At 42.2% G+C, this 26,998-nt stretch overlaps 3 protein-coding genes and 1 pseudogene across 4 annotated transcripts; 3 read left to right on the forward strand and 1 right to left on the reverse strand.

Annotated features, from left to right (window-relative positions):
• Nucleotides 1-3,193: 3,193 nt before the first annotated feature.
• Nucleotides 3,194-5,321, forward strand: LOC115133590 (stabilizer of axonemal microtubules 1-like; annotated as a pseudogene).
• Nucleotides 5,322-5,440: 119 nt separating this feature from the next.
• Nucleotides 5,441-14,703, reverse strand: larp7 (La ribonucleoprotein 7, transcriptional regulator). The gene is made up of 13 exons (XM_029666993.2): nucleotides 14,402-14,703; nucleotides 13,872-14,105; nucleotides 13,434-13,534; nucleotides 13,247-13,330; nucleotides 12,992-13,156; nucleotides 12,788-12,893; nucleotides 12,261-12,623; nucleotides 11,954-12,092; nucleotides 11,555-11,709; nucleotides 11,202-11,317; nucleotides 10,928-11,087; nucleotides 6,218-6,309; nucleotides 5,441-6,034 (listed from the first exon to the last, which is right to left on the reverse strand). The coding sequence occupies exons 2-13, from the start codon at nucleotides 14,086-14,088 to the stop codon at nucleotides 5,957-5,959; spliced, it is 1,776 nt and encodes a 591-aa protein (XP_029522853.2). The 5' UTR covers nucleotides 14,089-14,105; nucleotides 14,402-14,703; the 3' UTR covers nucleotides 5,441-5,956.
• A 497-nt stretch (nucleotides 14,704-15,200) lies between these two features.
• LOC135559537 (uncharacterized) lies at nucleotides 15,201-19,636 on the forward strand. Its single transcript, XM_065021143.1, has 8 exons — nucleotides 15,201-15,385; nucleotides 16,624-16,731; nucleotides 17,089-17,125; nucleotides 17,237-17,414; nucleotides 17,513-17,549; nucleotides 17,689-18,203; nucleotides 18,494-19,591; nucleotides 19,624-19,636. Exons 1-8 carry the CDS (start codon nucleotides 15,371-15,373, stop codon nucleotides 19,634-19,636), a joined length of 2,001 nt encoding a protein of 666 aa, XP_064877215.1. The 5' UTR covers nucleotides 15,201-15,370.
• On the forward strand, nucleotides 19,610-26,947 carry LOC115133585 (uncharacterized). 2 transcript variants are annotated; one of them, XM_065021920.1, is made up of 9 exons: nucleotides 19,610-21,491; nucleotides 21,593-21,694; nucleotides 22,057-22,093; nucleotides 22,205-22,382; nucleotides 22,479-22,515; nucleotides 22,655-23,055; nucleotides 23,346-26,341; nucleotides 26,547-26,637; nucleotides 26,741-26,947. In XM_065021920.1, the coding sequence occupies exons 1-7, from the start codon at nucleotides 19,662-19,664 to the stop codon at nucleotides 25,387-25,389; spliced, it is 4,629 nt and encodes a 1,542-aa protein (XP_064877992.1). In that variant the 5' UTR covers nucleotides 19,610-19,661; the 3' UTR covers nucleotides 25,390-26,341; nucleotides 26,547-26,637; nucleotides 26,741-26,947. The 2 variants fall into 2 exon arrangements, with proteins under 2 accessions (XP_064877992.1, XP_064877991.1); XM_065021919.1 differs by having other exon boundaries at nucleotides 23,346-26,637.
• The last annotated feature ends 51 nt before the right edge of the window (nucleotides 26,948-26,998 follow it).

Consider the following 26,998-nt stretch of genomic DNA (forward strand, 5'->3'; position numbering starts at 1 on the left):
TAAGTCAGTTAAGAACAAATTGTTATTTACAATGACGGCCTACACCGGCCAAACACGGACGACACTGGGCCAATTGTGCGCCACCCTATGGGACTCCCAATCACGGCCGGTTGTTATACAGTCTGGATTCGAACCAGGGTGTCTGTAGTGATGCCTCTAGCACTGAGAGGCAGTGCCTTAGACCGCTGCACCCTTCGGGAGCCCAAATGATCTATAGTAATAGGTGGTTAACCCTTTTCAACAAATAAAAAAGTGGGTAAAAACAAAGTTTACACTCCACTACGTCACTGGTTATAAAATGTAGGCTAGAACCTTCCAATGACTAAGTGACGTTTGTGATTACTACGCTGTACTGGTGTGAACTATATGTGATACAATCACATAGTGTATTATAATCCAGAATGGATCATCATATAATTTTAATTGCTCAGCATGATGTGATGACAAGCAAAGTACAACCTATGGATCAAGAACAAACAATGAATGACATCACTTTTTTTCATTCACTTTGTGATGTCACCATTGTACTAGTAGTTACTGATGTCTTGAATCTTATACTATAGGTGCTCTAGACCTATACATATCATAGACAATAAGCGATATTTGCATTTGGAAATATTAGGAAAGTCTAACGCAGCTTTAACTAATCAACAAGTTGAAGTTGTCTAGCAGCAATGCATAATCAATGTGTAACTGTGTTTTTGTCACATTGGGTTTTGTTATTAGGCCTAGGCTATGTCTAGCATGTGACATGAGAAACTGACAAGATGATGTATTTGTACAGGATGTGGTAGGTTTTGTAATCCCAACTTTATATAAATGTTTACTCAATGTTGATTGATAGTGAAATCAGCTCCAATGGCCTGTTAAGTGTTATCAAAGTTCAATGTCCTATTTTGACTTCCTTGACTGCATCTGTCATGCCACAGCTTTACAGTTTAAAGTTAACTCTCTCGCTCTCTCTCTCTCAATGTGATTCAATCATGTAATATGAAACCAAGCAGGTAGTACGATTGTGATTGTGTTGATAATGAAAGAAACAGGATATGGCTGCCTCTGTGTGGACTTTTTGAGACATTGCAGGCTAAGATTGGAAATGCTTTTGGATTAGGGTCCCCTCACTACGTACTGTATTATGGGCCTTATGCCCAGCGATGCATTAATGGCATAATGGAATTGATTTAATATAGGTTGAGGTTACTATGACAAATCCACAGAAATATAATGAGAACAGCCCAGATATCAATGTCATAAAGTCTGTCACATCCAAAGAATGTGTTCCAATTCTATGATCACACTCGTGGAACAAGCCTAATTATGACACAAAAACAATAGCACATTCTCGAATATTAAATTGCAAGCTTGGAATCATTATTCTCTCAAAACACTGTTATAAACAAATGCCGGAACCATGGCAATCCAATGCATGTGCCAGATATGCACCTGCGGGTAGGTACCAATATCCCTACCGACCGGTGCACTCACCCAGCGCTTTCAGCTGCAGTCTACTGCTTTTTTTGGCTAGGAAAGGGTAACAGATGGACAGCACTGCAACTACGACACGGCCTAGGTCATGGAGATCGCACACTGACTCCAAATCTGCTGCAACATGTCTCATGGCCTATTATAACTGGTAACCTACACTGACTGTACAAAACATTAGGGGAACACCTTCCTAATGTTGAGATGCACCCCCTTTTTCTCTCAGAACAGCCTCAATTCATCGGAGCGTGGATTCTACAGGGTGTCGGGTGCTGGCCCATGTTGACTCCAATGCTTCCCACATTTGTGTCAAATTGTCCTTTGGGCGGTGGACCATTGTACTTTGGGCGGTGGACCATTCTTGAGACACACAGGAAACTGTTGAGTGTGAAAAACCCAACAGAGTTGCAGTTTTTGACACAAACCAGTGCGCCTGGCACCTACCATACCCCGTTCAAAGGCACTTAAATATTTTGTCTTGCCCATTCAACCTCTGAATGAGACACATACACAATCCATGTCTCAAGGTTTAAATATCCTTTAATATGTCTCCGCCCCTTAATCTACACTGATTGAAATGACATCAATAAGGGATCATAGCCTTCACTTTGATTTACCTGGTTAGGCTATGTCATGGAAAGTGCAGGGGTTCCTAATGTTTTGTATCGTCAGTGTATGTCAATCATTCATTTCCACTCCAATTTCGTAATTGGAGTGGACATGGAATGACCTATATATCTGCTGTTCATTCATTTAAATGTAACTAGTTTTGTTTACTAAAAGTAGCTGGACTTTATATAATCCATTTCCACCACAAAACCCTAAAAATGATCCTCTAGTACAGAGCAAAATGACAGCCGCGTCCAGAACTTCTCACCCTCATCAAATATGGACAGCACTGCGTCTTCGCTCAGTGCTTCAAACGCGCCAGTTAAAGAGGGAGTAATCAACATGCATTTATTTTTTAGAAGCGCTCTGTCACTACGCACTTCATTTGTAGCCTACTACAACACAATACATGTTCTTCTGGACAATAATTTCAAAGCTGTTTGGTACGATGGATTGGGTCACAACGCCCGAGCGTAAAGCGTAAAGATGCGCAGGGATATTCCATGAGGGCGATGTTTCAAGGTATATCCAGAATTTGGAGATGCCCACCTTTGCCAAGGAGGTAAGATTAATGTTTAAACTTTGCGGTCGTTAATACATCGGAGTTCCTATCTGATCGTGCATGGGGTGCGAGTTATATTCTGGTGATAGCGAGAGTAAACTATATGACTGATAAATCGTTGATGAGAGGAAGAAAAAACTGGGTATGGGTTGCAATGCATGTTTACTTGAAGGTAGGGTAGGCTTAGGGCTATGCCTTCCAAAAGAATGCAAACATACTGACTGAACTGATTAAACGACATTATCAAGTTTAAGGGCTGTAGACTTGATTTCCATGCTGTGTGGGAGCAAATAATTATTTGAATGTAGCTGAGAGACACAAAATAACTGGAGATCAATATAATTTCAATATTTTTCTGATAAGAAAAACTACATTCCATTACTGTTTTGAACACCAACTTGGCCTAAAGCATATTCTCAACAACACACTCTCTTGGCCATTCTAACCAATCCCAACACTTAATCACTTTTTCTTGGTAGGAAGCACCACTGTTTACAAGGATCCCATCCAGAGGAGCCGTGTGTCCTGATCCCAGGCTGCATGGTCTCGGAATACCAGGAAAAGTACCCTGCCTACTGTAACACTGTTGTCCATGCAGCCAAGAAGCTGAAGAATGAGTACCAGCTAATGGAAGGAAAGATATCCAACATGACCACTTTCAGGTAAGAGACAAACACATAATTCATCAAAGACGATATGATATTCTGATTCTGACAACATTCCCTCTTTAATAGTTTGCGTAGTTCATTCAGTCTGCACGTTGCAAGTCATGAGTGTAACGTCTTTAATGTCTTTCAGGTCAGACTACGTGGCCCATGAAGTGACCCAGAGGCCACCAAAGGTCACCAAGTTGTATGTGCGACCTGATGGGAGAATGAGACACAGCAGCACTTACGTCAGGGACTACCCAACTCACCCTGTTCAGAAGCACATCGTGACCAAGCCAGATGGGTACTATCCGCCCACAGCAAAGATGGTTTCCCAGTCTTTATACAAAGGTACAGTATGTGCGTCTTCGGGAATGTCATCAGATACCAATAACCTATAGATTTCAAATGAAACTAAGTCCTCTCTTTCATTATTATTTTCAGAGGATTTTCGAGCATGGCAAATCCAGAAAGTCCAACCCTACAGGACACGTGACAACCTGAAGTTGAACAACAGCAAATTTGAGGTGACCACCACCTATCAAGATGAATTCTGCTACAAGGGCCCAGCCGAGGCCAGGGAGAGATTCAAACTAGCCCCCGATGCCCCAGAGACCCTGCCCTTCGATGGTGCCACCAACTACCAGACGCAGTATATGTCCCATCCTGTCTAACCCCTCAATGGGGTCTCCACCTACAGGCAGGACTCTCTGGGCCTGCCGGCCAAGCCTGTCAAGCCCTTCAGGGCCAAGGTGGCTTGGGAGAGCAAGCCCGGCAATCTTTCAGGGGACCACTGTTCCATGATCAGTACAAGTCCTGGCCCATGCAGCCCAAGCACCGGCACCATGCTCTGGGCCCTATGGTTGGTCTGCCCACAGCTCATGCTGACCATGTTGGTCGCTCATGGCCTGGACAAAGGAGGCCAGGGCACCCCTCCAGACCAGGTCCACCATGAAGGAGCACTACCGTGCCTGGGACATGTTGCGTCCCCGCCCCACTTTACACGCAGATGAGCTAGAGAAACCCATGGGGGCTTTCGCCAAGACCACCACCTTCCACTCAGCATACACACCCAAGACATCCCAGCGTGCCACTAGCTTCAAGCCCACTCAGACGCTGCTGAGTCCCCAGGCCATGAATGAAGACTGTCTGTCGCCCCACCTACACGCCCAAGGAGATCCCATCTTGCCCAGCCTGGGATGGCTGTCCTCCTGGCTTTGAGTACAGCTCCATGGGGGCTGGAGGACACAGGCTGTACCGGACCATCTCGATACAGGAAACAGGGCCGAGTCAGCTGGCCGCAGCCACGAGCGATAAGTCTCCTTACTCCCACAGCAGGAAGAGCTGCATGGTCCCCAGCCAAGCCAAGAGGGTGCCAGAGTCCTGACTACTAACCTGTACACACACAGCTAGATAGAGGACTTTCTTATTTTTCTATTCAAATAGAGCACCTTTGGTATTTTTTATAGTCACATTTTAAAAAATGTGATAATGCTAGTTGTGCATTTTATTTATTTTATACAAAGACGTCAGAAATTCTTACTTGAACATTACATCGTTAAGCTTTTTGCTATTTTATGTTACATAAGTTAACAATGTGGACACGAACATAAAAGATTAGACACCATATAGCATAGTAACGCACCAGATGCAGCAGAATGTGTGTACCAGCAATATAATCAATTAAGTTTTTATTAATGAGCTGAATAAAAAGCCAGTCCATTAAAGGCCCAATGCAGCTGTTTTTATCTCAATATCAAATCATTTCTGGGTAACACTCCATCCTGGTTACTGTGTTATCTGGGTGAGGGTGGTAAGTACCTTAGTGTGATTGTTTTCAATTAAAATGGTCAAAAAGAAACAAAAATAGCTTCTTAGCAAAGAGCAATTTCTCAAGCAAGAAACCGTCTGGGAGTGGTCTGTGTGGGGACGGGAAAACTGAAAACAAGCTGTTATTGGCAGAGAGGTTTGGAACTCTTTGTTGGTCTATTAACTCATTTGTCTCCAGGCAGGCTGAAACTCCATCCCACCAAAACTGGCAGAAATTTCAAACAGCACTTTAACTAAAAGGGCATTTTCACAGTGTGGAAACGCATAAAACACAGGAAATTCACGTTTTTTGTTTTTACTTCACTGGGCCTTTAACCACCAAAATGTATGTTTATTCATTAGAAAATAGGTACATTACTTCAAAAAGAAAAGTATATCGGTGCCATGACAAATTACAGAAAACAGATCTTGGGCAAAGCTCTGAGCAAGTTTTGAAATCCTATGTACAGCATATATACATTCATATTTCATAACTGAAATCTGGGCAGCTCTCACTACAACACAATAAAAGAAGACTAGTGAGCAAACCTATTCACAATTTAAATAATGAGCTGCTTTCTGCTTGTAGAACATACATAACCTTCCAGTTAGTGGAACTGAAACTACATTGGACAGAATGGCTGTTTAAAAAATAAACACAACGTTACCATGACTTATTAAAATGTAATTTTAAAACCATGGCTTCTCTGCTTGTACCACTCATGAATAGTAAAACAAAAACATCAAACTATTTAGGAATTACAAAATGGCCGACATTTCAATAAACTCTTAGGGAAGAAAAGGATTCAGAAAAGAAAGGACGCACAGTAGAACTTGACAGTCTTGATCAGTCTTCCATGAAGCGGATGTGCTTAGTGGCCTCCTTGGCCCGGGCTATGATGATTTTCTCGGCTTTGGAAATGAGCTGGGGCAGAAACAGAGATGAAAGGGAGACATTGCTCTGTTAAAATCGATTTTAACGCTTAGAATAATATGAGTGAACAACATGCTCATTCAAAAATGGTTTTCCTCAAAAGAAAAAGGTTAGGTGCTGCTAGAGATACTTGTAAATAATCCATAAAAAAATGTAAATAGGACGGAACTCTACCTTCTCTGTGCCCCGTTTCTTGTCTCTGGGCCGGTTCAACTTAGCTTGGCGGTCCACCAGGATCTTCTGCCAGTACCTTTGTTCATGGTCGCCTACAAGTACAAATTAATGAAGAAATTAGCAATTGTCCATTTCAATGTAACCACCAGCCCTTCCACTGGAACGCAGCAGCACATGAAAACACACCCAAACATCTCTTTCCAAAGTGCAACAAATAATTCAGCTACATTCTTCTCTTAATAAGCAAATGAAGCCAAAACAGTCAGACATATTTTGGTTAAGATGTCCTTCATGAATATGCTTTCTTGATCCTCAAATTAAGATGCAGTAAGGGGACTCGAAAAACGTCATATATAATAATATATAATAATTCATTACTGTATGAAATATTATAATAATAAAATGCCATTTAGCAAATGCTTTTATCCAAAGGGACTTCGTCATGTGTGCATATTACGTATTGGTGGTCCCGGGAATCAAACCCACTATCCTGGCATTGCAAGAGCCATGCTCTACCAACTGTGAGACAGAGGACCAGCAATTGTTAATTAACAAAGATATTACAGTGCATTTGGAAAGTATTCAGACCCCTTGACTTCTTCTATATTTTGTTACGTTACAGCCTTATTCTAAAATGTATTAAAATGTTTTTTCCCCTCAAAATCTAAACATAATAAATCTAAACATAAACACACCATACCAGGCTTTTAGAAATGTTTGCAAATGTATAAGAAAGAAAAAAAAGAAAGAAAAAAAAAGAAAAAAAAACACATTTACCTAGGTATTCAGACCCTTTGCTCAGTACTTTGTTGAAGCACCCTTGGCAGCAACTACAGCCTTGAGTCTTCTTGGGTAATGAAGCTACAAGCTTGGCACACCTGTATTTGGAAAGTTTCTCCCATTCTTCTCTGCAGATCCTCTCAAGCTGTCAGGTTGAATGGAGAGTGTCGCTGGACTAGAGGTCGACCGATTAATCGGAATGGTCAATTAATTATGGCCCATTTCAAGTTTTCATAACAATTTGTATTTTTGGAAATCGATCATGGCCGATTACATTGCACTCCACGAGGAGACTGCGTGGCAGGCCGACTACCTGTTATGCGAGTGCAGCAAGGAGCCAAGGTAAGGTGCTAGCTAGCATTAAACGTATCTTATAAAAAACAATCAATCTTAACATAATCACTAGTTAACAACACATGGTTGATGATATTACTAGTTTAGCTAGCTTGTCCTGCGTTGCATATAATCGATGCGGTGCCTGTTCATTTATCATTGAATCATAGCCTACTTCGCCAAACGAGTGATTCAACAAGCGCATTCGCGAAAAAAGCAGTCGTTGCACCAATGTGTACCAAACCATAAACATCAACACCTTTCTTAAAATCAATACACAAGTAAATATTTTTAAACCTGCATATTTAGTTAATATTGCCTGCTAACATGAATTTATTTTAACTAGAGAAATTGTGTCACTTCTCTTGCGTTCTGTGCAACAGAGTCAAGGGATATATGCAGCAGTTTGGGTCGCCTGGCTCGTTGCGAACAGTGTGAAGACGATTTCTTCCTAACAAAGACAGCCAACTTCGCCAAACGGGGGATGATTTAACAAAAGCGCATTTGCAAAAATAGCACAATCGTTGCAAGAATGTACCTAACCATAAACATCAATACCTTTCTTAAAATTTATATATTTTTAAACCTGCATATTTAGTTAAGAGAAATTCATGTTAGCAGGCAATATTAAACTAGGACAATTGTGTCACTTCTCTTCCATTCATTGCACGCAGAGTCAGGGTATTTGCAGCAGTTTGGGCCACCTGGCTCGTTGCGAACTAATTTGCCATAATTTTACATAATTATGGCATAACATTGAAGGTTGTGCAATGTAACAGGAATATTTAGACTTCTGGATGCCACCCGTTAGATAGAATACGGAACGGTTCCGTATTTCACTGAAATAATAAACTTTTTTGTTCTCGAAATTATAGTTTCCGGATTTGACCATATTAATGACCTAAGGCTCGTATTTCTGTGTGTTATTATATTATATTTAAGTCTATGATTTGATAGAGCAGTCTGACTGAGTAGGTAGCAGCAGGCTCGTAAGCACTCATTCAAACAGCACTTTACTGAGTTTGCCAGCAGCTCTTGGCAATGCTTCAAGCATTGTGCTGTTAATGACTTCAAGCCTATCAACTCCCGAGATTAGGCTGGTAATACTAAAGTACCTATTAGAACATCCAATAGTCAAAGGTCTATGAAATACAAATGGTATAGAGAGAAATAGTCCTATAATAACTACAACCTAAAACTTCTTATCTGGGAATATTGAATACTCATGTTAAAAGGAACCACCAGCTTTCATATGTTCTCATGTTCTGAGCAAGGAACTGAAACGTTAGCTTTTTACATGGCACATATTGCACTTTTACTTTCTTCTCCAACAAGTATCTAAGTATCTGACTGAGCGGTGGTAGGCAGAAGCAGGCACATAAACATTCAGTCAAACAGCACTTTCTTGCGCTTTGCCAGCAGCTCTTTGTTGTGCGTCAAACATTGCGGTGTTTATGACTTCAAACCTATCAACTCCCGAGATGAGGCTGGTGTGACCGAAGTGAAATGGCTGGCTAGTTAGCGCGCGCTAATAGCGTTTCAAACTTCAATTACTCTGAGCCTTGGAGTAGTTGTTCCCCTTGCTCTGCATGGGTAACGCTGCTTCATGGTGGTGGCTGTTGTCGTTGTGTTGCTGGTTTGAGCCCAGGGAGGAGCGAGGAGAGGGACGGAAGCTATACTGTTACACTGGCAATACAAAAGTGCCTATATGAACATCCAATAGTCTCTAAGGTTAATGAAATACAAATGGTATAGAGGGAAATAGTCCTATAATAACTACAACCTAAAACTTCTTACCTGGGAATATTGAAGACTCATGTTAAAAGGAACCACCAGCTTTCATATGTTCTCATGTTCTGAGCAAGGAACTGAAACGTTAGCTTTTTTACATGGCACATATTGCACTTTTACTTTCTTCTCCAACACTTTTGTTTTTACATGATTTAAAACAAATTGAACATGTTTCATTATTTATTTGAGACTAAATTGATTTTATTGATGTATTATATTAAGTTAAAATTAAAGTGTGTTCATTGTTCATTCAGTATTGTTATATTTGTCATTATTACACATATATATACACACACAGAGGTCGACCGAGGTCCTCCAATAAATTGGTATTGGTATTGAAAAATCATAATCGGTCGACCTCTACGCTGGACAGCTATTTTCAGGTCTCTCCAGAGAGGTTTGATCATGTTTAAGTCCGGGCTCTGGCTGGACCACTCGTGGAAATTCAGAGACTTGTCCCGTAGCTACTCCTGCGTTGTCATGGCTGTATGCTTTGGGTCGTTGTCCTGTTAGAATGTAAACCTTCTCCCCAGTCTGAGGTCCTGGGTGCTCTGGAGCAGGTTTTCATCAAGGATCACTCTGTACTTTGCTCCGTTCATCTTTGCCTCGATCCTGACTAGTCTCCCAGTCCCTGCCGCTGAAAAACATCACCACAGCATGATGCTGCCACCACCACATTTCTCCGTAGGGATGGTGCCAGGTTTCCTCCAGACTTGGTGCTTGGCATTTAGGCCAAAGAGTTCGATCTTGGTTTCTCATGGTCTGAGAGTCCTTTAGGTGGTGCCTTTTGGCAAACTCCAAGCGGGCTGTCATGTGCCTTTTACTGAGGAGTGGCTTCCGTCTGGCCACTCTACCAAAAAGGCCTGAGTGCTGCAGAGACGGTTAACCTTCTGGAAGGTTCTCCCATCTCCACAGAGGAACTCTGGAGGTCTGTCAGAGTGACCATTGGTTTCTTAAATCACCTCTCTGACCAAGGCCCTTCTTTCCAGATTGCTCAGTTTGGCTGAGTCTTGGTGGTTCCAAACTTCTTCCATTTAAGAATGATGGAGGCCACTGTGTTTGGGGACCTTTAATGCTGCAAACATTTCCCCAGATCTGTGGCTCGACACAATGCTCTCTCGGAGCTCTGCGGACAATTGCTTCGACCTCGAAGGCTTGGTTTTGCTCCGACCTGCACTGTGAACTGTAGGACCTTATATAGACAGGTGTATGCCTTTCCAAATCATGTCCAACGAATTGAATTTACCACAGGTGGACTCCAATCAAGTTGTAGAAACATCTCAAGGATGATCAATGGAAACAGGAAGCACCTGAGCTCAATTTCAAGTCTAATAACAAAGGGTCTGAATTAATATGCAAATAAGCTATCTGTTTTTTATTTTTAATACATTTGCAAAAAAAATCTAAAAATATTTTTTTGCTTTGTCATTATGGTGTATTGTGTGTAGATTGATGAGTAAAATCAATTTTAGAATAAGGCTGTAATGTAATAAAATGTGGAAAAAGTCAAGGGGTCTGAATACTTTCCGAATGCACTGTATATAGCCATTGCCTCTTTTCAGATGTAGTAAATAGTTTATGGCCCCGTTTGAACTCTCCCAAATACATCCATCCCTTCTCCCATCCTTGAAAAAAATCACTAATCTAATATGATTTGATCGGCGTGAGCAAGGCTACCTCTGTGTTGCTGTCACTAGTCATGTCAGCGCTTGCCTCAAAGAAAGGAGGAAGAAAGGTTGCAAATAAAGATTATTTGAACAGGGCCCTTGGTGAACTATAGTGTTAGTAGTGGGAGAGTCAGCCTACCAGAAAGGATCTCCAGCTGCCAGCTGTGTTTGTGCTGCAGCTCGGTGCGAGCGTCAATGATGGCCTTGGCCTCTGCTGGAGTCTTGAAGCGGACGTGACCCTCGGCGTCCCCCTCTAGGGTGTCCACATACACCACTGGGGACACCTCAGAGAGAGCGTCCTAGATACACACAAACTTGGAGTTAGAAGAACACATGGCTCTAATAATTTGTATGTGAAACAATGAATGCATAATAAACATGGTAAAAGAAGAGTGTTAAAAGCTCATCTCTACCTTGATGACTTTTCTGCCAGGTAAGGGTGTGGTGTGGGTGATCCTGACGATGCAGCCACTCTCAAACTGAGGGCCAAGGGGGCTCTCCTTTTCACCTGCTTTCTTACTCTCCTCAGCTTAGGAAAAAAAATGGTGAAGAAGACATAATATTGTGTGTGGAAATGGTCAACTGTATGGGAACCGGTTTCAAATGATTTTCAGCATTTATTCTGATGTAATATGTGGACAGCAAACTAACATGTGACTCAATATCAATATGTGGGAGATTTATATGAGAGTACTAGGGGATTTAAACATGCAGAAGTTGTACTACTGACAGATAGGTAAGTAGTGGATAAATATTAGGCACTAACGAGATGTCTGTTTCTGTTGGAGACTGGTGTCCATCTCCATTTTCTCTCCTGCTCCTGCCCCCTTGTGGTGGAACTTGGTCAGGCACGCCTTCAGAGCTCCCATGCTCCTCTTCTGCAGGGTCAGATACTCCACCTTCAACTTCAGCCAGTCTTTCCTTCCATCCAGACAGCAAAAAGGAGAGTGTGGAGAGAAGGAGGAAGAGAAAAAAGAGAACGAGAGAGAGCAAGCTCTCGATTTGAATAACAATATATTGTCTAACACTGGGGTATTGGATTGTTCAATAAAGATGCTATGGTTTAGACCAATTTAATTAGGGATTTATTTAGATTAAATCAATGCCATTGGTCTGATTGACTCAGAGCAGGCTATTAGTCATAAAGATGCATGAAGGTTCTTACTTGGAGAGAACCCGGAGAGGAATGACCTCTTCACCAATCTTCACCCTCTCCTTGTGCTTCTTCTTCCTCTTCCTCTTAGCTTTTAGCAGGGAGTCGTCCATCTTCTCCTCCTCTTCCTCCTCAACCTTGACAGGCAAATCTGAAGACACCAAATTACTATTAGGCATTATTTGTCTCTGCTGACCAGTAGACCATCTTTTGGACTGGATTTAGTCAAACCTGCCCACATGTATTTTCTTGTACCCAAAACCAGTGATTTTATCTGTTCACAAGCAATGTGTAGGTTCAATACAATGAAGATCCTTACCTTTCCCATCGCTTTCCTTCACCTCGTCTTCCTCCTTCACCTTGCCCTCCTCCCCCTCGCTCATCCTTCTCAGTTTAGCGGGCATGTCTCCCTGGACGTCACTCTCTGAGCTTTCCCCTGCCTGGGACCGCCGTCTCTTCTTCTCTAGCCTTTTGGCCGGGGCCTTATCTGTGCCCCCCTCAGGTGCTACAACCTCTGCACCCTCGGCCGTGCATTTCCTCTTCCTGTCAGAGGGCTTAGACTCAGATTCTATTTCTTGTTCTTTGGCCCCGCCCACTGTTGTCTCAGCCTGTGATGGGGCGTCCTCTTTGGTGCTGCCCCGGGACTTCTTCTTCTTCCTCCTTTTCTTTTCCTCTTCCTCGTCTGCAAAAAACAGACACACAGTAGTTTAACAGATGGTAAAGGGCTTTAACTTGACACTTAAATGTTGGCACTTAACTAAAAAGCTTCCAAAATATGCATTTGTTGTAATTGTGTGTAGTCACTCTGGAGTTGACCCGCAATGCTTTATTCTTCCCAATACCCACCTAGTGTGGTGACCAGGGTGGGTGGATCGGGGATAGGCTTCCTGTTCTTGGTCTTAGGGAAGATGCCAGGTTTCCTGGGGGCGTCCTCTGGAGGGTTGTTCAGCATCTGGACGAGGAGAACATGGTTAGCTCTCTACCTTATTACTAGGTAGGACACATCCATTTGATCACAAAAGTCATTACAGAGGAATCTTTATATCTCACCTCTATGGCTTTCTGTGCCTCCTCTTCCGTCTCAAACTCAATGAAGGCGAACCCTTTGGAGTGGCCCGTGGTTTTGTATCTCGGTACACTGACGTAAACCACATTTCCACATTTGGTAAACACTCGTTCAAGCCAGTCGTGTGTTACTTTCTTGGGCAGAAGCTCCTGGGGGGGAAATATATTTATTTAATATAGCGTTTTGTATTCAAAGGACCACATCATGACTTGACAAACATGAACAAAACTGGTATTTACCACATAGACTGTTCGATTGTCTACATCTTTCGGATCCTCTCCAATTGGACGCTGCCGTCGCACTTTAGTTCCCTCTAGGTTGACCTGAAAGACCAAAACAGATCACAGTGAACACCATACGTCTAAGATTTCAATACACAATTCCAACCAGCAACTGAAAAACAGATTATGTACAGTAATACTTGACCTCAACGACAGATGAATTTTTCAGTGCCCTTGCAATCAATTTGCAATCAGTTGTCAGATTTTTCATTCGGTTGAAGGACGTCAAAACAGATATATCAACATCTGAAGAAAATAAAACCACTGTTGGTTAGTTGACAGGAACATAATTCCAAAGGAGCAGTACAGGACAAGTGAGAATAGGATGATTGTTGTATGTTATCCCTTAATCTCCATCACAAATCTGGGCCAAAATTCAACCCTGACCACAAGATAGACAAAACACTTATTGTTGGTGTTTTCAGCTATGTTAGCGTGGTCCCGGATCTGTTTGTGCTGTCTTGCCATTTGTCAACTTAATGACCACAGGAGTTGGCAAGACAGCACAAACAGATCTGGGATCAGGCAACAGCTACGTAGGATGGGACAATGACACCAAATGCTGCCCATTACAACTACTTACATCCATCTCGTGACTCCTCAATGAGTCGTCTTAGAAACCTGTCCTTGTGAAGGTTGACATCCCCAAACCAGAAGTCCACCTGCTTCTTCACGTCTGCAAGCAGCTGTTTCACACGGGACCTCTTCTTCTTCTCATTCTCTTTGTTCTTTCCACCTGGGTTCATGGTAGATGATAGGGCACCACCACCACCTACGACTCTTTCCTCTGTGTCTACCATTATGTGTTTAACTACACCTGTGAATGATCATATCTCATGATATATCTCATACTCATGGCTGAGTAACATTGCACTGAATGTATTGGCATTCATTCATCATTAGTTATCTAGTGTTTTGAATTCTACAAGTGAGAACACGGAGTCTACGTTATGTAGCTAATGTGCATGCTTATATGTATTTAGCTCATTCGAACTAAGTTAGCTAACAACCTAATTAAACGTTAACTTCCTAGCGACTTACTCAGTCTAACAAATAACAGTATGGCTGTTTCAAAATATTTTAGAAGGTAGCAAATCAAACAGAAGACATTACCTTATTATCTGCGGCAATAAGTAATCATTTAGCTAGCTATATTTTAGAATTCAGAGCTACTGGCGTGTATGTTTCGTTTTCCAGTGAGGTCCTCGCACAGTTGAGAAACAGTCAGAGTCGCTCAACCTTTCTTGACGAATAATTAATTAGTTAACACACTATAATTTAGCAAATTAGTATACCCAAATTACAAATGTGATTATACATATTAGAGGAAATGCGTTTAAACACAGGTAATAGTACCAAAAGCTAAATTAGATGGTCTGTATTTCTCTAAAAAGGCTTTCCTTTGGAAACCTATTTTGTCTCTTGTTGATGACGTTTCTTCCACGGTAATACGAAAAAAGGAGCGAAATACAAAAATACGTGTTCGAGAGGATCAAAACCATAATGTGTCATGGGTAAATTGTGACTGACTGACGGATCTACAAATAACAATGAGATGTATTTAGGATATAAGGTTGTTTGTATTGTAGATCAGTCATTCGGAAATCGCCTGCACTTTCGGCTGCAATGTAGAACAAGCCTACAGACACATCGTTATGTCATGTACAACTAAACATAATCAAAACCTTCTATTTTGCTACCATTTAGATTAGAACCTTGGAGATAGTGGCATGAGCACGTGTCGTTGTTTGCCTTAAAGCTAAAATCCTTCATTCGTTTTTCAGCTAAACAGCACTGCTGCCCAGCCACTTTTTCTATAGGCCTATTACTAAGGGATGAGGTTGGCTCTATGGTGAACAAACCATGTTATGAATTTAGAATATTTTTAGACGTGTGAATGCTTATGGCAAAACTGTTTAATTTTAAAATCTTAGCATTTATTTTGCCTCATGAAAAGATTGATAACGCCACAAAGACATACACACGCCCATCTCTCTGTTACGTCATGTACAACCATTGTGTAGCCTATCATTATTAATTGACATCCCACCACAGAAACATTTTCATCAATTCAACACAGAGATGGACGAAGAAAAAGTAAGTGCCTTATGTCGCTTATTGAAAGCTATGGCTATATTTCAAAATATTTCTTACTTTGCCTAATGCAAAATATAGTCAAAACCTTGTATTTTGCTACCATCCAGATCAGAACGGACAGATAGTGCTATCGCCCGTGTCATTTCCCCCCATAGTTTGCCTTAAAGCTACAATCTTTACTTCGTGTTTTCACCCAAACCTCAGCCCGCCACTTTTTGTTATAGGCCTATTACTGAAGGATGGGGTTGCACGAGAGACGACCGCTGTTCACTGCACTTTGGTGCTGAACGCGAGATCGCGGTATTCCGATTCAGTCGCTGCCAATTACAATTATTCTTAAACTGAATCTCCAATCGCGTCTGTTTTCGTGTTGTTTGCGTAGTCCTACTTTCACACCATCGTTTTTTTTTGCTGACAGCTGTGACAAAATCGACACACGGTTTGTCGACGTAAAGAATGGTGAGTAATAGCATAAATCTTTTTTGAAATCAACCAAGTTGAACTTCTATTAGGTTGACTTGCAGGTGATGTTGACTTGCATGTGATGAAGGAAATATATCACATAGGCCTAGCTGTGATATTGTCGCGTAGGTCTAACTGTGTGGATGAAACCAGTTATTATGCCTTGTCAGAGGGCTTGGGATAAAAGCGGAAGACACATTTCATTTGAATGCAATTAATTTGCGCAACTGACTAGGTATCCCCTTTCCTTCCATATAGGCCTTATTATTACTGCAACCGAGATATTTATTTTTATCATATTAGGCTATTTTTAATGGTTGCATTCAAATTCCTGTGCAGGGCCACCCGTTGTCCAATATGCCATCATTATGACGTCAATAAGGTCAACACCATAGAATTAGGAATTAGAACCTTGGAGTTAGAATGCTTTTATTTCATAGGATCTCTAATGGTCAACACCTGTTTGAGTAGTTTGGCTGCAGTTCAGGCGGACCCTTCTCTGCTGTGTCCTTGGTGCAGACTGTGCTTAGATGGCATAGCATATAACTAGAATACATTTCTGCACTTTTTGGTTTCGTTTAACAAATTCATTCAAAGTCAGACAAAAAGGAGGTAGGTCTGTTTTGGCAGCTTTGTGTTACGTCTTATTAACACAACTTTTCACAATGTCTACAGATAAAAAGCTTCATGGGTTAAAACACTTTTAATGACTTTCATTTTGAGGATAACTGCAATAGGCTAGTTATGATGATTATAACAACACTTGATTACAACAGGACTTGGAAGATAGCCACCAGGAGAAAGGGATGGAAGAGGAGGTGGAGGTGGAGGCAGAGAAACCAGACGCTCAACTAAAGGAAGAGAAGAAGGTCATGTCTGGCAAGGTAAGATTGGTCCTCTTATCATTTTTAAACATGTTTTTTGCTAGGTTTTAATCTATCCTGTTTCATTTTACAAACTTGATTCAATGTCAGATGAAAAGGAGGCAGTCTTTCAACAGCTTCACAGCTTTTCAACAAAACGTTTACAGAATCTCTACATATTAAAAAAAACTCCTTACTTTCATTTTGATAAACACTGTATAGGATAGAAAGAATGAGAGGAAGGTGTGATTGGTCCTCTGGCCACTTGGGTTATTTTCTAGGTTTGAATCTATCTTGCTGTCAATTGGCTAAATAATGGACTGCTTTAACTTGATGTTACAAATAATAATGTGTGATTTGAAAACTGTATTCTTGAAGGCCCCCACAAAATCAGCAGACCAAGGCACTGAAGAAGGTTAGAGATTTTTCTATATTAAACTATTTATTTTCCTAGTACATGTACTGTTTTGTTCCTTTTGTTGTGCAGATTCATTATTTTAAAAACTAATTTATTTTTGTCCTTTAGGTTCCTCAGTGGCATTCTGTTCACCCCGAGCTCACTATCCAGATAAATACCGAAACAGAGCGGCAGTAATTCAACTCTTACATGAGGAATTACGCAAGAGTCAACTTTACCCCTCAGGAATGGAAGAGGACGTCTGCTTCCCAATCCTCATTAATTTCATGAGGAATCTCACTGATGGGTATGCTCAAAATCTTTAAATAGCGTCCATTCTTTATACAACAACCCTGTCTGGACCACTACAAAACAACTGAACATGTTAACTTGTGTCTTTATCAGGCAGTGGAAGGTGATTCAGGAGGGCATGAGAAATCCTGTAAGTTTATCTGTCAACATATGATGTGGGATTATTTGATAGAAAGTTGGACATGAAGTTTATCATATTGACTAACTAAGCACTTGACAACACAGCCCCTCAAGAATAAATATGATGCTCTTTTTTTGTATTGAAACAGACAACCAAAGTAGAACTTGCCAAAATGTGTAGGAAGATAGCGAAAACGGTTTCCCACATTGCGGTAGAGATCCTCATCCCAACCCTTGCACAAATATTAGAGCTTGATTCCGCTGGAGAAGCTAGTTCCTCTCCCTCGCTGACTGGATCAGAGTGCGCCAACATTTCAAGCATCCAGGAACATGTGGTGAAATTGAATGAAGATGGTCTACCTAAGAGGCCTGGCAGTGGAAGGTCCCTGTGCAGTCAATGGGCCAGGACTCCCTCCCCGTCGGCCACTGATTTTGAGCAGTCACACATGGTGACATTTGATGACAAAGATCTATCCACAAGGCCCAGCAGTGGAAGATATCTGTACAGTCAATGGGTCAAGAGTCCCTACCCCTCATCCACTGAATTTGAACAGAGGCTGGAATTGATCCGCGGACACAGTTACCACAACAGAGAATTGAGGACGAGTGACAGTGGCAGACATTATTACAGCTCCCACACACCCACTCCACGTTCTTCCACAAGGTATGTTCACCGACCACACTTCAACTGTGTGCCTGACCTGACTGATCTTAGCACCGTGTACATACTGAATTCAAACCAACTTTTTCACACATTACACAGCATATGACACTTCTAAGAATGAAAAGCTAATGAACGACTGTTTTTATGGTAAAGTAAGAAGGCAGACACCACATCTTTAGAGAACTAAATATTATAATTATTGGGATTTAGGTGAATTTAAAGTATTGATTTGCAGAGATCAATATGTAAACATTAGCCAAGACTGATAAATTCTTGTGTTTGTTTTGAAGTTCCCAGACGTCGTTGCAGAGGGCACATCGAGTAGACGCTCGACTGACAGATCCTCTGAATGCCCTCTTTGGGATCACAGAGGCCACAATTCTCCAAACGCTGGGTGATCAATCCTGCTCTTCTGGCTCACCTGGATTGACCAGATCTGTGGTCAGAGATGTCGTGAGTCAGGTGAACTCTGACATCTCACTGATCATCTCCTATTCCAGCTCAGGTAAATCAAGTCCAGTGTTGTGTGACACTGGCAGGCGATATGCCATGCAGGCCGCCCAGAAGCTGGTGTCTGTTATCTGTGCCAAGTTGCGGAGGTTTGGAATCACTGGACAGGCTGCGCCTCATGCCAAAACCAATCCATCTAAGGAGAATGTGGACATTGAGGCTTCTCTTGCACCATTGACAGGAGAGGTCATGGCTGTTATGGTCAACTCCAGAGAATGCCAGGGAGGAGAGCAAGGAACAATGGATGTGCTTCGAGAAATAACACACAAAGTAAATGTTTTGGCTTCAAGGGATAGTGTTGGTCTTCTGGAAGACTCCCTAGCAGAGGAAAAAAATCTGAAAGAGACTGTATCCTCTGGCAGCTTGGTGAGTCCAAACATCCTCATACTTTCACCTTCTGAGAAAAAGCTTGGATCTCCTGTAATGACAACCATTGAGAAATTCTCCAGTGGTGAATTGAAGTCAGAAGCCACTAACGCTATTAGCGAAGTGCTCATTAGGTCTAGCAGAAGTCTATCTGCACAAATGTCTGCTTGCACACCTGAGCATTCATGTAATCTGGCCAGTGAAAGGAATCTGCCAGCTATGCCAGAACTTTTAACAACTACAATTAATGTAGGTTCTGAAGCCTCTGGAATTATGGATTCCTTTCTGAGCGATATGACATGTATCGCACAATCAGATTTCACAAAAATGAAAGCTCTACCCGCGGCCCTTAACCTTTCTAAAAGGTTGCAGAATACGCTGAGGGGATTTTACTCTCGACTTTTGGCCCCTAACAGCTCCGAACGAGACAAAGAGGAGAATCTAGAGCAAGCTAAAAACATTTCTGCTCCTACTTTGATCCAAAAGTCATTTGGATCCAACAAGAGTCTTGCGTATGCTTCCAGGGTCATATCACCAGGAGAAGTGGCTCTTCATAGACATCAGAGCGAAAGCTCCAGACCTATGGCTCTTAGCCCTCAGATCATTCAGCTTCACCTCGACTCTACCACTAAGGAGGTTGTGAGCACAATTGTGTCATGTTACAAGCCAGAAGTTCCTGAGGAAGAATTGACATATTCACATGAAAAGATGTCATCGGATACGTCCCTTTTGGCTACTGAGTTTGTGGACCATGTCATAGCTTGGTTAAAGGTCATCTCTGCCGCAAGTTCTGTAACTTCTTCATCAGAGAGTTTGTGCGTTTCTCCAAATGCATTCATTTGCGAACTCTCCAGTGAAACGTTTCAGACACAGGCTGTGAAACGAGTGAAACAAGTCCTAATTGAATCTGTCAGGTGCTTTTCCAACTCAGGAAGTTCCAGCATATCAGAGTCCCACACTAGTCGGGTCAGTCAATCAGATTTTGGCATTCAACAGGATTCCTCCTCGACTTCCTTAATGAGCATGGACTCATCCTCTTTTGATGTTGTTGCAGCCGTTGTGAAAGACATGAAGAGCCTGTTGCAGACCACCGAATCAACTGATAGTCTACAGCCAACTGATTCTGCCCTTCTACATGGTACCACAAGTTATTCTGAGACATCAAGCAAGAGCTGGCAAAGTGGTGTTGCCATTTCTGACTTTAAACTTTGGTCTACAGCACAGACTATTTATAGGCACCTGCGGAACAACCTGAGAGAGTTTTTCATCCGGCATCATCAACCAGATGTAAAAACCACAGATGCGATCATAATGCAAGCCAAAAAAAGCAGCAGTCAAATCTTGCTTGCCATCCAAGAGGAAATGACCAGATCGGAGGAATTGATGACCTCACGGGAGCTGGTGCAACTCCATGGCATTGTGGGAATGATGCTGGAGGGTGTGGAGACAGTTTGCAGTGAGGATGATACAGAGCAAGAGTGGCAAGAGCTTCAAAGGCCTTCAACTTCTTTATCTACTGCTTCAAAAGGCTCAAGGTCTCAGAGATTGAACAATACTCACACTCTCCCAGGAACTCCAATGTCAACTGAGTTACTGGACAGTAGCTTCCCTGTCATTAGAAGCACATGTATTGATGCAAGAGATGATATTGCATCCGGGGCCTCATTGAGTGACCGAGGAAAAACCCTGAATGGTGTGGTGAGCTTCATCATTGAACATCTTGATCCTGAAGTGATGCAGCAGATCACTTCTCCAGACTCTGATCTAACATCACTAGAAGAACTTATCTCAAAGGAGAAGATTCACTCATTGTGCCATGACCTTGTTGCTCAACTTGAGAGCCTCATTCGGGAGCAGAACAGCATCCCACTAATCAAATCGGTGGCAGTCGGTAAGTGTGTCTCTGACACAGTTTTGCTTAACCTAGCAAGGAGGGAAAACCAAGTGGGGAAACCCTTCTCCTCCAAACTCATCTACATGTTCGCTGAGGAGTTAGTGAAGCAATTGCTGCTTCCTTTGATCTTGCCTCCTTCATTGTTGGGCTTGGATCAGGAAGCCTCCCTTTACGATGTTCCGTCGAGCACATCTAGTCACCGCAGCTCAAGTTCCACTACTTCTCTAGTGACTGTACTTGATGGTAGTAGCTCTGTGGTGTCTGCTAGTTCTTCGCAGGTTTACGATGACACAGTGAATCTGTTCACAAGCGCAATCTGTCATCAAGTGATGGACAACATTTCTGGAGCCTCTAGTCACACAGTGGAGGACAACATCCATGACAGAGAGGCATCCATCATTGCTACTGGGTCTGTGGAGCAGGCCCAGAGTGATTCCAGTTCTCCTCGGGCTGTGAAACAAGACAAATGGAGGTTCAGATTCCTCCCCAAGTTTTCCAAGTTCAGACTCAACCTCAAGGTAAACCAGAAATGGGTCTAAGTTAAATGTTATTATTGAGTTTTGCTGTAATTCTTTTACAGGCTAGTTATGATGATTATAACAACACTTGATTACAACAGGACTTGGAAGATAGCCACCAGGAGAAAGGGATGGAAGAGGAGGTGGAGGCAGAGAAACCAGACGCTCAACTAAAGGAAGAGAAGAAGGTCATGTCTGGCAAGGTAAGATTGGTCCTCTTATCATTTTTTAAACTTTTTTTTTGCTAGGTTTTAATCTATCCTGTTTCATTTTACAAACTTGATTCAATGTCAGATGAAAAGGAGGCAGTCTTTCAACAGCTTCACAGCTTTTCAACAAAAAGTTTACAGAATCTCTACATATTTAAAAAAAAAAATTCCTTACTTTCATTTTGATAAACACTGTATAGGATAGAAAGAACGAGAGGAAGGTGTGATTGGTCCTCTGGCCACTTGGGTTATTTTCTAGGTTTGAATCTATCTTGCTGTCAATTGGCTAAATAATGGACTGCTTTAACTTGATGTTACAAATAATAATGTGTGATTTGAAAACTGTATTCTTGAAGGCCCCCACAAAATCAGCAGACCAAGGCACTGAAGAAGGTTAGAGATTTTTCTATATTAAACTATTTATTTTCCTAGTACATGTACTGTTTTGTTCCTTTTGTTGTGCAGATTCATTATTTTAAAAACTAATTTATTTTTGTCCTTTAGGTTCCTCAGTGGCATTCTGTTCACCCCGAGCTCACTATCCAGATAAATACCGAAACAGAGTGGCCGTAATTCAACTCTTACAGGAGGAATTACGCAAGAGTCAACTTTACCCCTCAGGAATGGAAGAGGACGTCTGCTTCCCAATCCTCATCAATTTCATGAGGAATCTCACTGATGGGTATGCTCAAAATCTTTAAATAGCGTCCATTCTTTATACAACAACCCTGTCTGGACCACTACAAAACAACTGAACATGTTAACTTGTCTTTATCAGGCAGTGGGAGGTGATTCAGGAGGGCATGAGAAATCCTGTAAGTTTATCTGTCAACATTTGATGTGTGATTATTTGATAAAAAGTTGGACATGAAGTTTATCATATTGACTAACTAAGCACTTGACAACACAGCCCCTCAAGAATAAATATGATGCTCTTTTTTTGTATTGAAACAGACAACCAAAGTAGAACTTGCCAAAATGTGTAGGAAGATAGCGAAAACGGTTTCCCACATTGCGGTAGAGATCCTCATCCCAACCCTTGCACAAATATTAGAGCTTGATTCCGCTGGAGAAGCTAGTTCCTCTCCCTCGCTGACTGGATCAGAGTGCGCCAACATTTCAAGCATCCAGGAACATGTGGTGAAATTGAATGAAGATGGTCTACCTAAGAGGCCTGGCAGTGGAAGGTCCCTGTGCAGTCAATGGGTCAAGAGTCCCTACCCCTCATCCACTGAATTTGAACAGAGGCTGGAATTGATCCGCGGACACAGTTACCACAACAGAGAATTGAGGACGAGTGACAGTGGCAGACATTATTACAGCTCCCACACACCCACTCCACGTTCTTCCACAAGGTATGTTCACCGACCACACTTCAACTGTGTGCCTGACCTGACTGATCTTAGCACCGTGTACATACTGAATTCAAACCAACTTTTTCACACATTACACAGCATATGACACTTCTAAGAATGAAAAGCTAATGAACGACTGTTTTTATGGTAAAGTAAGAAGGCAGACACCACATCTTTAGAGAACTAAATATTATAATTATTGGGATTTAGGTGAATTTAAAGTATTGATTTGCAGAGATCAATATGTAAACATTAGCCAAGACTGATAAATTCTTGTGTTTGTTTTGAAGTTCCCAGACGTCGTTGCAGAGGGCACATCGAGTAGACGCTCGACTGACAGATCCTCTGAATGCCCTCTTTGGGATCACAGAGGCCACAATTCTCCAAACGCTGGGTGATCAATCCTGCTCTTCTGGCTCACCTGGATTGACCAGATCTGTGGTCAGAGATGTCGTGAGTCAGGTGAACTCTGACATCTCACTGATCATCTCCTATTCCAGCTCAGGTAAATCAAGTCCAGTGTTGTGTGACACTGGCAGGCGATATGCCATGCAGGCCGCCCAGAAGCTGGTGTCTGTTATCTGTGCCAAGTTGCGGAGGTTTGGAATCACTGGACAGGCTGCGCCTCAAGCCAAAACCAATCCATCTAAGGAGAATGTGGACATTGAGGCTTCTCTTGCACCATTGACAGGAGAAGTCATGGCTGTTATGGTCAACTCCAGAGAATGCCAGGGAGAAGAGCAAGGAACAATGGATGTGCTTCGAGAAATAACACACAAAGTAAATGTTTTGGCTTCAAGGGATAGTGTTGGTCTTCTGGAAGACTCCCTAGCAGAGGAAAAAAATCTGAAAGAGACTGTATCCTCTGGCAGCTTGGTGAGTCCAAACATCCTCATACTTTCACCTTCTGAGAAAAAGCTTGGATCTCCTGTAATGACAACCATTGAGAAATTCTCCAGTGGTGAATTGAAGTCAGAAGCCACTAACGCTATTAGCGAAGTGCTCATTAGGTCTAGCAGAAGTCTATCTGCACAAATGTCTGCTTGCACACCTGAGCATTCATGTAATCTGGCCAGTGAAAGGAATCTGCCAGCTATGCCAGAACTTTTAACAACTACAATTAATGTAGGTTCTGAAGCCTCTGGAATTATGGATTCCTTTCTGAGCGATATGACATGTATCGCACAATCAGATTTCACAAAAATGAAAGCTCTACCCGCGGCCCTTAACCTTTCTAAAAGGTTGCAGAATACGCTGAGGGGATTTTACTCTCGACTTTTGGCCCCTAACAGCTCAGAACGAGACAAAGAGGAGAATCTAGAGCAAGCTAAAAACATTTCTGCTCCTACTTTGATCCAAAAGTCATTTGGATCCAACAAGAGTGCGCGTATGCTTCCAGGGGTCATATCACCAGGAGAAGTGGCTCTTCATAGACATCAGAGCGAAAGCTCCAGACCTATGGCTCTTAGCCCTCAGATCATTCAGCTTCACCTCGACTCTACCACTAAGGAGGTTGTGAGCACAATTGTGTCATGTTACAAGCCAGAAGTTCCTGAGGAAGAATTGACATATTCACATGAAAAGATGTCATCGGATACGTCCCTTTTGGCTACTGAGTTTGTGGACCATGTCATAGCTTGGTTAAAGGTCATCTCTGCTGCAAGTTCTGCAACTTCTTCATCAGAGAGTTTGTGCGTTTCTCCAAATGCATTCATTTGCGAACTCTCCAGTGAAACGTTTCAGACACAGGCTGTGAAACGAGTGAAACAAGTCCTAATTGAATCTGTCAGGTGCTTTTCCAACTCAGGAAGTTCCAGCATATCAGAGTCCCACACTAGTCGGGTCAGTCAATCAGATTTTGGCATTCAACAGGATTCCTCCTCGACTTCCTTAATGAGCATGGACTCATCCTCTTTTGGTGTTGTTGCAGCCGTTGTGAAAGACATGAAGAGCCTGTTGCAGACCACCGAATCAACTGATAGTCTACAGCCAACTGATTCTGCCCTTCTACATGGTACCACAAGTTATTCTGAGACATCAAGCAAGAGCTGGCAAAGTGGTGTTGCCATTTCTGACTTTAAACTTTGGTCTACAGCACAGACTATTTATAGGCACCTGCGGAACAACCTGAGAGAGTTTTTCATCCGGCATCATCAACCAGATGTAAAAACCACAGATGCGATCATAATGCAAGCCAAAAAGCAGCAGTCAAATCTTGCTTGCCATCCAAGAGGAAATGACCAGATCGGAGGAATTGATGACCTCACGGGAGCTGGTGCAACTCCATGGCATTGTGGGAATGATGCTGGAGGGTGTGGAGACAGTTTGCAGTGAGGATGATACAGAGCAAGAGTGGCAAGAGCTTCAAAGGCCTTCAACTTCTTTATCTACTGCTTCAAAAGGCTCAAGGTCTCAGAGATTGAACAATACTCACACTCTCCCAGGAACTCCAATGTCAACTGAGTTACTGGACAGTAGCTTCCCTGTCATTAGAAGCACATGTATTGATGCAAGAGATGATATTGCATCCGGGGCCTCATTGAGTGACCGAGGAAAAACCCTGAATGGTGTGGTGAGCTTCATCATTGAACATCTTGATCCTGAAGTGATGCAGCAGATCACTTCTCCAGACTCTGATCTAACATCACTAGAAGAACTTATCTCAAAGGAGAAGATTCACTCATTGTGCCATGACCTTGTTGCTCAACTTGAGAGCCTCATTCGGGAGCAGAACAGCATCCCACTAATCAAATCGGTGGCAGTCGGTAAGTGTGTCTCTGACACAGTTTTGCTTAACCTAGCAAGGAGGGAAAACCAAGTGGGGAAACCCTTCTCCTCCAAACTCATCTACATGTTCGCTGAGGAGTTAGTGAAGCAATTGCTGCTTCCTTTGATCTTGCCTCCTTCATTGTTGGGCTTGGATCAGGAAGCCTCCCTTTACGATGTTCCGTCGAGCACATCTAGTCACCGCAGCTCAAGTTCCACTACTTCTCTAGTGAATGTACTTGATGGTAGTAGCTCTCTGGTGTCTGCTAGTTCTTCGCAGGTTTACAATGACACAGTGAATCTGTTCACAAGCGCGATCTGTCACCAAGTGATGGACAACATTTCTGGAGCCTCTAGTCACACAGTGGAGGACAACATCCATGACAGAGAGGCATCCATCATTGCTACTGGGTCTGTGGAGCAGGCCCAGAGTGATTCCAGTTCTCCTCGGGCTGTGAAACAAGGCAAATGGAGGTTCAGATTCCTCCCAAAGATTTCCAAGTTCAGACTCAACCTCAAGGTAAACCAGAAATGGGTCTAAGTGAAATGTTATTATTATTATTAGTTTTGCTGTAATTTTTTGGGTGTTTATTACTTGCTGTTGGGTATCTTACTACACAATATGAAAACCTCTCAATGGCATTACTTTATACTTGTTGCTGTTGTATAAATTATGTTGTTTTAAGAATTACATTCAGTAAGACATTTTATTTTGAAACAATAAGTGCTTCAGGCGGCGCAACAAAAAGCAGCTACAGCCCTCAGAGGAAGCCCAGGACCAGATTAAGGTTCCCCGGGAAGAGGACCATTGCATATGTAAGTCTAACGGCTAATTATTATTTCATCAGTTTTTTATATAAACCAAGTCCATGTAGGTTTGTTGACTAAAGTTCCTGCCAACTTTCCCTTCGGTCTCTAGTACCCAACACAGTGCCAAAAGCTGTCATGACTCCACTTCAAGAGAGTTGTCTCTCCACTTCTCAACCCAAGGAGAAGAAACACAAACCCTCCATCTTTGTCAGGATGTTCTCGGCCATCAACAAATGCTTTTGGAACACCTTAAAATGTCAATCTAACAAATAACAACACTTAATTAATAAAATAAAGATTTACTGCATTCAATTAATTTCCTTGTTATCTTTTCATGTCGTTTTTCACCAAAAAAAAGACACTGTAA

Source organism: Oncorhynchus nerka, linkage group LG8 (genome assembly GCF_034236695.1).
Source record: "Oncorhynchus nerka isolate Pitt River linkage group LG8, Oner_Uvic_2.0, whole genome shotgun sequence".
In the NCBI taxonomy this organism is placed as follows: domain Eukaryota; kingdom Metazoa; phylum Chordata; class Actinopteri; order Salmoniformes; family Salmonidae; genus Oncorhynchus; species Oncorhynchus nerka.